This window comes from Coregonus lavaretus (genome assembly GCF_964263955.1).
Source record: "Coregonus lavaretus genome assembly, chromosome: 38".
NCBI lineage: Eukaryota > Metazoa > Chordata > Actinopteri > Salmoniformes > Salmonidae > Coregonus > Coregonus lavaretus.
In genome coordinates, this window is record NC_140025.1 from 29,552,880 (window position 1) to 29,566,966 (window position 14,087).

General features: G+C 40.0%; 1 protein-coding gene and 1 long non-coding RNA gene across 3 annotated transcripts; both read right to left on the bottom strand.

Annotated features, from left to right (window-relative positions):
- Positions 1–801: 801 nt before the first annotated feature.
- Positions 802–3,004, bottom strand: LOC311112567 (T-cell ecto-ADP-ribosyltransferase 2-like). Of its 2 annotated transcripts, none has more exons than XM_084155705.1 (4): positions 2,941–3,004; positions 2,436–2,523; positions 1,364–2,073; positions 802–1,215 (listed from the first exon to the last, which is right to left on the bottom strand). In XM_084155705.1, the coding sequence occupies exons 2-4, from the start codon at positions 2,493–2,495 to the stop codon at positions 1,083–1,085; spliced, it is 903 nt and encodes a 300-aa protein (XP_084011831.1). In that variant the 5' UTR covers positions 2,496–2,523; positions 2,941–3,004; the 3' UTR covers positions 802–1,082. The 2 variants fall into 2 exon arrangements, with proteins under 2 accessions (XP_084011831.1, XP_084011832.1); XM_084155706.1 differs by having other exon boundaries at positions 2,436–2,518; positions 2,941–2,950.
- Positions 3,005–3,618: 614 nt separating this feature from the next.
- LOC311112570 lies at positions 3,619–6,254 on the bottom strand. Its single transcript, XR_014610884.1, has 3 exons — positions 6,174–6,254; positions 5,065–5,433; positions 3,619–4,756 (listed from the first exon to the last, which is right to left on the bottom strand). It is a non-coding gene; the product is annotated as an uncharacterized lncRNA (long non-coding RNA).
- Between the last annotated feature and the right edge of the window lie 7,833 nt (positions 6,255–14,087).

The window sequence follows — 14,087 nt, forward strand, 5'->3', positions numbered from 1 at the left end:
TTCTGAACATTTTCCGTATTGACTGACCTTCATGGACTGTCATTTCTCTTTGCTTATTTGAGCTGTTCTTGCCATAATATGGACTTGGTCTTTTACCAAATAGGGCTTTCTTCTGTATACCTTGTCACGACACAACTGATTGGCTCAAACACATTAAGAAGGAAAAAATTTCCACAAATTAACTTTTAAGAAGGCACACCTGTTAATTGAAATGCATTCCAGGTGACTACCTCATGAAGCTGGTTGAGAGAATGCCAAGAGTGTGCAAAGCTGTCATCGAGGCAAAGGGTGGATATTTGAAGATGCTCAAATATAAAATATATTTTTTGGTTACTACATGATTCCATATGTGTTATTTCATAGTTTTGATGTCTTCACTATTATTCTACACTGTAAAAAAATGTTTAAATGAAGAAAAACCCTTGAATGAGTAGGTGTGTCCAAACTTTTGACTGGTAGTGTACATGTTGGTGTGTGTGAGTGTGTTTGTCCTTTTCAATAGACGTGGTAAAGAGGTCAATGAAACTCGACCAAAACAATGGAAATGCCATCGAAACGCATGGGGGGAAAGATGCTGTTGGGGAAAGATCCAGAATCTCCTCATTGCCCACCAGCAAAATTAGCCCACATTTAGGCTATTGTTTATATCACACTATGTTGAGGTAAAAATCAGAGTATAATGCTAGTATTGATGTCAACCCCAATACATGTTCATGTCATCATCACCAAGAAACTGCATTACAGTTAAAAACGACTTTGACTACCACCATCGATTTCTCTATAATATCTATGGTACCAGTTCATACGAATGTGAGTTAGCCTTTAGCAGTCACTTCTTCTAAACCTGAAAAGGGACTACTTCTAAATGTTATGCAGCGAAAACAGAAAAATATATCCAAATCAGACTTAGTAACCACATTGTGGACATGTTATAATAAATAACAAATTACAATTTGACAAATATCTATTTTGTTAAATCCGATTTGTTCAATGTGCGCTAATCTGCCGTCCTTCTTCTATCCCCCACGGTCTCCGTTCCATTGACTTCTTTACCGCATCTATTAGCATTCAAAACTTGTTTATCAGAGATGATCAGTCCTGGTGATCAGGGAGATAGAGAGAGATACAGCCACAAGAACAGACAGACTACTGCCAAGCCATTGAGTAGAGGAGCCTGTGGGGATGATTGATGGAGGACTCATACTTGTAGGAGATCTGGTGAGACAAACAGACAAAGACAGACTTTAATTCTCCAAAGAATAAGGTAGACATTTTAAAACCACTTGACTCTTGTGTCGTCTACACCTATTTGGTAGTCTAATGTTGTTTTCTCTTTTCGAACGGTTACATAGCCTGGCCTCACCTGGGGAAGAGGTAACAGTCGCGGACGCTGTCAATGCTGTGAGTCCTTGAACTTGTCAAAACGATCTCTCTGTACTCGTGATCTTTATTGCTTACACTCTTTACTTCAGCCACCCTGAAGACCTCTGCTGGGGATATCAGCTGATCAATGCTTTCTGAGAAGCAAGTGTAGTCCTCCACGTTGACTACAGTGCAAGAAGTGATGTTGAAAAGGCTCCCATTGTCTGTAGCAACTTCCTCCGAGTCGGAACGTTTGGCCTTGGTTGAGGTAAACCTCCCAAATCGCACTTCTGACCCTACTTGTGCCTCATACATTTTGCTTGAGCCACGAAACACAGTTTGGCAGTTATTTGGCTTCAAAAGCCTCATGGCATCCATCAGCAGGAAGTGAAGGGATTTGAACTGGAAGTTGCCATTATAGACATTGACATTCCCACCTTGATTCTCCACTGCATTGTTGAAATTCTTTCTGAACGCATTTCCCCCATGGTCGTAAGCCACCAATGCAGTCGTGTGTTCCTTGACGCCTCCCGGGATTAACTTTGTACACTGCTTTACCCCCCAGGCAGCACTATACTCTGGACTGCTATTCAGTTCTTCTTTCAGCAGACCCCCTTCCAAAACCTTCTCCAGCATCTGCTGCCGACAGTGAGTGTACTGCTCATCCACGGCATTAGGAGCCATGTCCATTTGCTTTGGCAGAGGAGTCACCTGTAATAGTACAGAGAATTGTTACCTCTTGTAATACAGGTAGTATCACAGTGTAACAATATATCTTACATATAGGCACTCAACAAGTTATGACAGTAACATTCCAATTAGCCAAGTTCAAATTCAAGCATTGGCCAAATTAGCCAACTCTGACCCAAATTTAGGACATCAAGGCCAGTTTCCCAGACCCAGAGTAAGCTTACTCCTTCACTAAAAACATGCTCAATGGAGAGTCCAGGAAAAGGCTCGCTCTAGATCTGGGAAACTGGCCCAGAAGTCTATTTACACAGTATGATGGTTCAATCAATTAAATGTTATGGCAAATGTATACATCTTTTAATGTGTTTGGTCAAAACTCTTACCATGTGAGAGAGCGCAGCAACGAGGATCAATATGAATATCTTCTCTCTCTGGCCCTGCATTTTCCCAGCAATGGCTCCCTCGTCTGTTCTGGTGGTCAATGAATGAGGGATTGAGAGGAGATCAGACAGATCAGAGATGAGAAATGAAATGCAATCAAGAGTAAATTACATAGAATAGAAAATAATCTTAAACATACACACAGACACACATTTACTGTTTGTCTTTCATCAGAAAATGTCCAAGTAATGTTTAACTACACAACTACTGCCCCTGCTCACATGTATTATTCTGAAAGTTTAAGTATCTACTACACAGATATTTTCAGTGTGGTATGTTCGTAGACTCAAGTGTAAGTAGCCTACAGCTGTTTTAATTAAGTAAATTCTACTATTAATCACTAAAACTATAGGCCTACAATTCACTTTTATAAAAGGCCCTAAAACCTAACAAGCATAACATGGGACAACCAAAAGAATACATGAACGATAAGAATTGGAAATATACCTTCAGAGTAGTGGGGTGCTCTCCTTGGGTAGGATAAATCACAGAATGAGAGAATATCAGTGTGCCTCTCTTCAGGGGCGTTTGCACATATTTTCCACTCACTCCCTGATTACCAAAAATGGAAGGAAACCGAGGCACTTATCTTTTCAGAGCAACTCCTTTTCCTTCCTCCTGACCATAGGATTTTTTCGCATCCTTTTTTTCCCTCATACCATAGTTTGGTTTGGCAATGGGCCAAGTGCAGTTTTACCAAGCCGTGCAATGGTTGATTTGTGGTTTTAGTGTTTTGAGTGGTATTTAGCACTTTTGTACTCCAGGGTTTCCAAAACTCAGACCTGGGGTCCCCCCTGGGTGCACATTTTGGTTTTTGCCCTAGCACAACACAGCTGGTTCAAATAACCAATGAATCATTAAGCTTTGATGTTTTTAATCAGCTGGGTAGTGCTGGGTAGTCCTAGGGGTGGCCCCAGGACCGAGTATAGGAAACCCTGTTATACTCCTTCCCAGTTTTGCACTTTATCGACCACTAGAGGGTACAGTGACCAAATCTCCACCCACAGTAATGCAGCCTTCATCCGATGTTTTTTGACATGAAGTACCAACAGGTTCACGAACAGTATGTGAAAAATAGTTCTGTATTCATGTCGATGGATACATTTCCTCCTTACACAATTTACTTAGCAAAACAAGCTTTATTGGGTTACAGATTCATTGCAACAAGCATTGACAAAGAGGTGATTGCACAACTCTGTGTGTGACCAAACAAGCAAACATACGCTTTACGAAGAATTACTACAAAGGATACGCTTTGAAATTGTAATACATATTATCCACATATTTAATCAATAGGATCATATTTATGGTCAGGGATTTGTTTAAAATATTGATGTAGCCTAAATCAGGGGTTTTCAAACCTCTCCTCAGGGACCCCCATCCATTCCTTGTATTTTAACTATTCCACAGATAGCACACCTGATTCAACTAATAATCAAGCCCTTGAATGGGTGAATCAGGTGAGCAAATTGTGAAACATCTGGGGGTCCCCAAGGAGAGGTTTGAGAGCCACTGGCCTACATCAATATCATTTATAGGTTCACAAACATAATTATATAATCATTATACAGTTGGCCTATACTAAATAGTAACAACAAACGTAATAGCCTAAGCATGAATTCTAAATCCAAAAACCATCATACCAGATATATTAGACACTTCCACATCTGTTAGACTAACAGCCATTAAAAATGTTGAAATTGTTGCCAACACTCAGTAGCCCTCTAAGCACAGTCTCAAGGGCTGTAACAGACGTATTATACTCTGTAACACCATCCTGAGCTGTGTTAGGACCCAAGGCACCTCCAGACTTGAGAGGTTTGCCGTTGTTGTCGGTGCAGCAGTAGGCATTCCAGTAGTGACTCGGAACATTGACTCGCTGGTTCTGGTCTACCCACGTGCCGCTTGGGACCACCCCTGTCACCACATACATCTTACTACAGCCTACACTCAAAACATTCTTCAGCTTCTTCTCGTACTCTTGCCATGGCCCGGTGTTCATCTTCCTGTCTTGCGGAGCTACGTTGGTATGGGTCATAGTGGCTTCGGCAGCATCTCGATTACCATGGTGTCCTGCGGCGTTGAGGTGCCCGCGGTCGTACTTGCCAAAGTTGTCATCGAGAGCCTGACTCCAGCCCAGCTTGTATTTCTGTTGGTATTGTGTAGAGCTTTCATTGCAGCCATTGTTTTGGTTGTATTTCTTGATCTCACTTTTGGATCCTTTAATATTCATTTGATTTGGTGTTAGGCCAGGATGCACAAGCTGAAAAATACAAATATTTATAAATTAGCCACTCCACTTCAAGCTTTATACAACCCAATATTATATTACTGGCATTCTAGGCCACTGGTAGTTAGTCTGAAATTACAATGTATGAAATAGTACATTCTAGTGCTTATTGCATAAACACAATCGTTTTCGAATCTGCTCTACAGCTAATGTCCTGTTCTACTGCAAATAGTACACTAAGGTGTTGCGTCATTCTGTAGTTGTGCAAGTCACATTAAATGGCTTCTGCACTGCATTTATATGACATTGAAAAGGTGATAATAAACATTTAAAATGCAAACCTGCGGTTCATAATAAACTATTTCCCCCGGTCTGTTGGGGTCCCCTTTGATATCCATTTCATAGGCAGAGTACAGAGGGATCCTCCTGGCTCGGTCATACAGAGTGGCAAAGTAATAGTGGTTACCGTTTCTCTGACAGATGTATGCAGGAGAGGTAGCATTGTAAGCAGAGAGACATTGCGCAGGATTCTTTAACCCCTGTGTGTTGGGCTCGACCGGAGTGGGGAGAGCTATATTCAGACCCGACACTGGTGTATTTTTGAAGAAAGAACCTTTGCAGTTGTCGAAATTTGGAGCCACTTCCCCTTTGACCCCCAACAAGGAGAGCAGAGAGAGGGACAAGAGGGACAGAGTCACCATGCTGTGCCCCTGTGGAGAAAAACATTACAGATGAACATATATTGCAATGATACCTTTACATTATGACTGTATAAGGTAATAATTTACATTTACATTTACATTTACGTCATTTAGCAGAAGCTCTTATCCAGAGCGACTTACAGATTGGTGCCATCACCCTATAGCCAGTGGGCTAACCACTTTACAAATATTATTTTTTTTTGTTTATTTTATTTCTTTTTTATTTATTTCTTTTTTGTATTTCTTTTTGTTAGTTTTTAACTGGAAGCCAGTGGAGTGTGCGCAGGAGCGGGGTGACGTGAGAGAACTTGGGAAGGTATAAGAAGCAGGAAGTCACTAGAATCAACTCAAATCAGGTTATATGAAAACCACCCGAGTTCCTGAAACATTATAGTTCGTCTTTACTGTAGTCTCCCCCCATCTAGAGGTTGACTTCCTGCTTCTTATTTCTGGTCAAAGGTTTCTTAATGATCATGTTGCTGTGCGATTAATTATGCTATAATAATTTACACTGCAAACATATTGTTAATTTGTCAGCAGATACTTTAGAGGTATATTTCCTTAAGTGCATACCTTGATTGCATGACATGAGTATTGTTACTTAAGTTTTCACTAGCCTTTTTCATTTCCATGTTTGAGATAGCTGTTGCTGTGCTCGATACAGAGAACTTTGCACTATTGCATCGATTTGGAAATAACCATAACAAATTGAATATCCAAATAATTATTTGTTAGATTTTCAATCTCACCTTCTGAACTTGTTTAACAGTCCGTTGAATTGTTTCAATCCCTCAGAGGTCTGTAGCTTCAGAGTAAACACTTCCTCTTACTCGTTATTATATACTGTACTCTCTCACACACACACACACACGTGCTCACACACGCGCACACACACACCTTTTCCTGCAATCTAGAGCCTTAATCATTATGCCTAATTCTATGTAAAAAATTTATACATTTTTCTGTTAGGGATGTGCATGGTTATTTGAATATCCGACCTACAACCCATACACTTATTATGGACACAGCGTGCCTACATTATTAGTTATCTTGTTATTGTTGTTGTTAGTTGTTATTAGTCCCATCCTTCAATTCCATTCAACACCTCCCATCTATCTTTTAACACCATCCATATAGGATTTCTATTTGCCATATATTTCAACAGTACTGTGATGTTCTGAACCTTTCTATTCTCATTGTTTCTACAGATTGTGAATTGAAAATAAACATTTTTGCTAATAGTATTATTATGTTATTGATAGATTGACTATGACTTTTCAGATCACCCAGTATGTTTTAACCGACTTGCCAAAAGTTATTTGTTAAATAGAAATTTGTAAAATAGAAATTTGTTAAATAGAAATTTGTGGAGTGCTTGAAAAACTACTTTTAATGACTCCAACCTAAGTGTATGTAAACTTCTGACTTCAACTGCACCTCTTTACCTGTTCAATTGTCATTTTAATTAATGATGCACATTGATTCTTTAATAACTTTTATGCCTTAGGAGTTTAGCACATCTGAAAAAAACAAAACAAAAAACAGGGCAAATCTGAGGGATGCGACTGAAGCATGGGTCTTTTCAAACTCCGAAACAATTTTCACTTCAGCATTTAACGTTAGCTGTCAGGCATGACACAGCATAAAGTAGACGTAGAAGCCAGCTCCACTGAAATGCGTCTAGGTAGGTGTCGACTGGGTGCAGTGGCGGTTCTAGACACATTTTACTAGGGGGGCCAAGGAGGGGCCAGTGTTTAATCAGGGGGGCACACATAAAAAAACTGGCAACACATGATATTCAAAGATTATAAACTTTATTTTACTTTAAAATCATATGACATTTATTATAACACGTATTTTGTACAAGAGTGCAGATGCAAGAGAGATAGTGCCATAAAAATGAAAAAATAAATAAATAAAAGAAAATTAAAAAGTACAGGGTACAAATACAGGGTTCATATTCAATGTGAACAAAACTCCAGGATACAACAAAGGGTACAACAATGTTTAACAAAAATTATGAATTTATAACTATTTTACACGCGAGCGCCAAAAGCGGAACTAATGCAACGCTCTACACGGCAACGTTCTACACGGGTAAATTAGAGTGGCGCACCCAAAAACGGTGTGGTTTTTAGCGTCATGGCAGATGAAACAAAGGATATTTCAAAAAAAGAACAGATGTCCTTCACACTCAGGTACTATTACAATGGGGCCATTAAGGAGAGTTTTCTCCATTTTGAATCTGCAGAGAGGTTAGATGCAGCAGGGCTTACTGGAAAAATAGTACACTTACTGGAACGTTATGGCCTGGACTACAAAAATAACCTTGTAGGCCAAGCGTATGATGGCGCTGCCGTTATGAGCGGTAAGCATTCAGGGGTTCAGGCAAGGATCAAAGAACAGGCCAAATTTGCCTTCTACGTCCATTGTAGTGCTCATTGTCTGAATTGAGTGTTAGATGATGTAGTCAAAAGTGTCCCAGAAACGGAGGAGTTTTTTTCTTTGTTACAGAGTCTTTATATGTTTACTTCTTCCTCATATGTGCACCCAAAATGGCTGTCTCTCCAAAGAGAAATGTATGGCAGAACCAGAGAGCTGCAACGTTTAAGCGACACACGTTGGTCATGCCGATTTCTAGCCCTACGTAATATCATGGACACTCTACCTGCCCTTAAACCAGTGGCGGTTCTAGACACATTTTACTAGGGGGGCCAAGGAGGGGCCAGTGTTTAATCAGGGGGGCACACATAAAAAAACTGGCAACACATGATATTCAAAGATTATAAACTTTATTTTACTTTAAAATCATATGACATTTATTATAACACGTATTTTGTACAAGAGTGCAGATGCAAGAGAGATAGTGCCATAAAAATGGAAAAAAAAAAAAAAAAAAAAAAAAAAAGTACAGGGTACAGGGTTCATATTCAATGTGAACAAAACTCCAGGATACAACAAAGGGTACAACAATGTGCCATTTCCTATTTATGGAAGCCTCACTACTGTGGACAGTTGATTCCACATTTTGTTTTAAGAAAGAAAACTTTCTGAGTGATTTATAAACAAAACACACTACCCTGTATCCATTTAGGTAAAATAAACCAAATCAGAAAAGAAATTCAATTCAAAGAGGCTTTACTAGCATGACCATATTGACATACAGTATTGCTAAAGCACATAAACAGGGAAACGTGTTACACATTAACATCCAGTAGTCCAATAGGATGCAGACAATAAACATTAAGTTAACATTCGTTTAAAAGCAACAATCATGTCAACACAATGTAGCAATATGAACAACACTGATGGATATCAGCAACAACATGAAAACAAGAATATTACAGGTGTCTGTGTGTGTGTGTGTGTGTGTCTGTGTCTTTGTGTACTTCACTGTCAGTTGATGAGCAGGTGTACAAAAAAAGGCTTTACAACATACAACACATTCATTTTACCGGTGGTATTGAGAACAGATAAAGCCACCGTGTCTTAAGAAGCTCAAGCTTGTTGTTTTATTGTTCATTATATCTCTTTTTCCTCACAGCGGCACTCATACGCTACTAGCGTATATATCATATAGATACACTACAGCAACAGGATACGGCGGTTGTGCTGTCTGGCAAAACGGTCCACAAATACATCAAGATCCAGAGCCTTGGACCTTCTGGACTCTATGCTCAGGACACCAAGATCACTGAGTCTCTCATCACTAGTGGTGGACCGCAGGAAGGTTTTTATCAGTTTCAGTGTGGAGAAACTGCGTTCGCAAGAGGCTGAGCTTACAGGAAGGGTTACAGCAATCTTGCACAGTCTAAAGAGCTCAAAGAAAACTTCCCTGTATGGCTCAATAAATCAAACCAGCTCAACTGTACTGCATGGCTTTTTGACTTCACCACTCTGTATTTTTCTGTCCAAAACTCTCTTAAATTGATGGAGCTCATGCCCTAAATCATCAATGTCTGCATTATACAAACGGCCAAATGAAAAAACATTGCTCTCCTTTAAAAAGGTATCACTCTGGGGACTGAGAGACTGTATGCTTCTCATGAGCTCACAGTTTGTATTGGAGAAACGTCTGTTCAACTCATTGAGCATGCTGTCAATTACAGGATAGAAAAATGATGTGAGAAACATATCTTTGTCACGTTCTACCTCCCTCTGACCAACAGTGCTTAGCATGCAGTAGCCACTGAGTCTAGAGCTCAGCATTTTCTGACGTTTCGCCACTGACCTTGTTGCAGAATCACACTGCTCACAAATATTCAATGCTTCATCCCACAACTCATCAAAGAAAGACTCCTGCCTGTGGTCTTTCAATGTCAGGACTAAAGCATTTACTAAGTCAACAGCACTTGACAGATCAACAGTTTGTGACTGTAACATGTCAGACAATAGCTTTGTCTCCCCAAACAACTTACGCAGAGTAACAAGATGCACAACAAATTCTAGGTCAATTTGAGCAAGAAGACCTCGGGCCTCAACAGTTATTTCACCATGACGTTCTTGAGCAATCTCTTGCAGTAGTCGTTTAAGGCAGTGGCGGTTTTACACGGAGGCCGGGGGAGGCCCGTGCCTCCCTGGAAATGTCCCTGGCCACCCCTGTGGCCCCCCCGTGCTGACCAAATAAAAAATTATGAATTTATAACTATTTTACACGCGAGCGCCAAAAGCGGAACTAATGCAACGCTCTACACGGCAACGTTCTACACGGGTAAATTAGAGTGGCGCACCCAAAAACGGTGTGGTTTTTAGCGTCATGGCAGATGAAACAAAGGATATTTCAAAAAAAGAACAGATGTCCTTCACACTCAGGTACTATTACAATGGGGCCATTAAGGAGAGTTTTCTCCATTTTGAATCTGCAGAGAGGTTAGATGCAGCAGGGCTTACTGGAAAAATAGTACACTTACTGGAACGTTATGGCCTGGACTACAAAAATAACCTCGTAGGCCAAGCGTATGATGGCGCTGCCGTTATGAGCGGTAAGCATTCAGGGGTTCAGGCAAGGATCAAAGAACAGGCCAAATTTGCCTTCTACGTCCATTGTAGTGCTCATTGTCTGAATTTAGTGTTAGTTGATGTAGTCAAAAGTGTCCCAGAAACTGAGGAGTTTTTTTCTTTGTTACAGAGTCTTTATATGTTTATTCTTCCTCATATGTGCACCCAAAATGGCTGTCTCTCCAAAGAGAAATGTATGGCAGAACCAGAGAGCTGCAACGTTTAAGCGACACACGTTGGTCATGCCGATTTCTAGCCCTACGTAATATCATGGACACTCTACCTGCCCTTAAACCAGTGGCGGTTCTAGACACATTTTACTAGGGGGGCCAAGGAGGGGCCAGTGTTTAATCAGGGGGGCACACATAAAAAAACTGGCAACACATGATATTCAAAGATTATAAACTTTATTTTACTTTAAAATCATATGACATTTATTATAACACGTATTTTGTACAAGAGTGCAGATGCAAGAGAGATAGTGCCATAAAAATAAAAAAATAAATAAAAAAAAAGTACAGGGTACAGGGTTCATATTCAATGTGAACAAAACTCCAGGATACAACAAAGGGTACAACAATGTGCCATTTCCTATTTATGGAAGCCTCACTACTGTGGACAGTTGATTCCACATTTTGTTTTAAGAAAGAAAACTTTCTGAGTGATTTATAAACAAAACACACTACCCTGTATCCATTTAGGTAAAATAAACCAAATCAGAAAAGAAATTCAATTCAAAGAGGCTTTACTAGCATGACCATATTGACATACAGTATTGCTAAAGCACATAAACAGGGAAACGTGTTACACATTAACATCCAGTAGTCCAATAGGATGCAGACAATAAACATTAAGTTAACATTCGTTTAAAAGCAACAATCATGTCAACACAATGTAGCAATATGAACAACACTGATGGATATCAGCAACAACATGAAAACAAGAATATTACAGGTGTCTGTGTGTGTGTGTGTGTGTGTCTGTGTCTTTGTGTACTTCACTGTCAGTTGATGAGCAGGTGTACAAAAAAAGGCTTTACAACATATATGGGCAAGTCCATTTAGGACAGCACATTTCCACCATAGTTCACATTAGGAAAAAATGACAGCATGAATGCTCACTAAACAAACATATACAACATATACCTTTTTATACACATTTTTTTTCAGTAATTTTTTAAGAGTGAAAGGGAAGTAAGCAATCGCTCATCATAGGATCATACATATTTCAGTTACAATATTAGTTACAATATTAGTGTTAGTTAGATCATCATGTCAAAGCTGGACCTGCAAAGTCTGAACGACACAAGTGTGCAATGATTGGAGTGATTTTGTTTCTTTTTTTTCTTGCTTTGCTTGTTTTCAAAAGGAAAAATCATAGTTGGTAAAAAATAAAATAAACTTTCGTTGAAAGGTATCACACTGTATAATTTACAAATATCTAAAGAGGTTTAGTGGATGCCATAAAACATCTGTGGAGCTTGAAGATTTGTAGTACATAGATGTTTGGCAGAGATAATTCAAAAGAATAAAATCATAAACTCTATCTATCGAGAGAGAGAGAGAGAGAGAGAGAGAGAGAGAGAGAGAGAGAGAGAGAGAGAGAGAGAGAGAGAGAGAGAGAGAGAGAGAGAGAGAGAGAGAGAGAGAGAGAGAGAGAGAGAGAGAGAGAGAGAGAGAGAGAGAGAGAGAGAGAGAGAGAGAGAGAGAGAGAGAGAAGTGTTTCCTTAGAGCACCGTAGAGCAGTACATGCAGCAATCACTTAATGGAGTGATGTCATAATGGGCCACAACACTTTGGGGATGTGGATGGAAAGTTACAGGCAGGAGAGGGGAACCAACAGAAGCAGGTCTTGAGACATGAGTTTGCCCCTTTTTGAAAACCTCTTGAGAGAGGATTGGTGGGATATATATACATACATACAAACATACATACACTCTAGTAGTGTGTGGAACTACTGGTACTGTGAGGAAAAAAAGATAGATGATGTAAAATGAAAAATAAAACAAGCTTCAGCTTCTTAAGACACGGTGGGTTCATCTAAATAGACACATGTAACTTCATGTGGACACCAGACTGTCTTTGTCTACACATCTAACTTCATATGGACCCCAGACCGTCTCTGTTTACACATGTAACTTCATATGGACACCAGACTCTTTGTCTACACATGTAACTTCATATGGGCACCAGACTGTCTCTGTCTACACATGTAACTTCATATGGACACCAGACTCTTTGTCTACACACGTAACTTCATGTGGACACCAGACTAACTCCATTCATTTTACCGGTGGTATTGAGAACAGATAAAGCCACCGTGTCTTAAGAAGCTCAAGCTTGTTGTTTTATTGTTCATTATATCTCTTTTTCCTCACAGCGGCACTCATACGCTACTAGCGTATATATCATATAGATACACTACAGCAACAGGATACGGCGGTTGTGCTGTCTGGCAAAACGGTCCACAAATACATCAAGATCCAGAGCCTTGGCCCTTCTGGACTCTATGCTCAGGACACCAAGATCACTGAGTCTCTCATCACTAGTGGTGGACCGCAGGAAGGTTTTTATCAGTTTCAGTGTGGAGAAACTGCGTTCGCAAGAGGCTGAGCTTACAGGAAGGGTTACAGCAATCTTGCACAGTCTAAAGAGCTCAAAGAAAACTTCCCTGTATGGCTCAATAAATCAAACCAGCTCAACTGTACTGCATGGCTTTTTGACTTCACCACTCTGTATTTTTCTGTCCAAAACTCTCTTAAATTGATGGAGCTCATGCCCTAAATCATCAATGTCTGCATTATACAAACGGCCAAATGAAAAAACATTGCTCTCCTTTAAAAAGGTATCACTCTGGGGACTGAGAGACTGTATGCTTCTCATGAGCTCACAGTTTGTATTGGAGAAACGTCTGTTCAACTCATTGAGCATGCTGTCAATTACAGGATAGAAAAATGATGTGAGAAACATATCTTTGTCACGTTCTACCTCCCTCTGACCAACAGTGCTTAGCGTGCAGTAGCCACTGAGTCTAGAGCTCAGCATTTTCTGACGTTTCGCCACTGACCTTGTTGCAGAATCACACTGCTCACAAATATTCAATGCTTCATCCCACAACTCATCAAAGAAAGACTCCTGCCTGTGGTCTTTCAATGTCAGGACTAAAGCATTTACTAAGTCAACAGCACTTGACAGATCAACAGTTTGTTACTGTAACATGTCAGACAATAGCTTTGTCTCCCCAAACAACTTACGCAGAGTAACAAGATGCACAACAAATTCTAGGTCAATTTGAGCAAGAAGACCTCGGGCCTCAACAGTTCTTTCACCATGACGTTCTTGAGCAATCTCTTGCAGTAGTCGTTTAAGGGCAGGTAGAGTGTCCATGATATTACGTAGGGCTAGAAATCGGCATGACCAACGTGTGTCGCTTAAACGTTGCAGCTCTCTGGTTCTGCCATACATTTCTCTTTGGAGAGACAGCTATTTTGGGTGCACATATGAGGAAGAAGTAAACATATAAAGACTCTGTAACAAAGAAAAAAACTCCTCCGTTTCTGGGACACTTTTGACTACATCAACTAACACTAAATTCAGACAATGAGCACTACAATGGACGTAGAAGGCAAATTTAGCCTGTTCTTTGATCCTTGCCTGAACCCCTGA

What these genes read in the sequence shown, in the direction of transcription:
- LOC311112567 (XM_084155705.1), bottom strand. Translation starts at nt 2,495, where the DNA reads ATGCAGGGCCAGAGAGAGAAGATATTCATATTGATCCTCGTTGCTGCG. An exon ending in TTGCTGCGCTCTCTCACATG is followed by an intron (nt 2,074 to 2,435) that starts GTAAGAGTTTTG and finishes GTACTATTACAG; the next exon opens with GTGACTCCTCTGCCAAAGCA. An exon ending in GACTGTTACCTCTTCCCCAG is followed by an intron (nt 1,216 to 1,363) that starts GTGAGGCCAGGC and finishes TTGTCTCACCAG; the next exon opens with ATCTCCTACAAGTATGAGTC.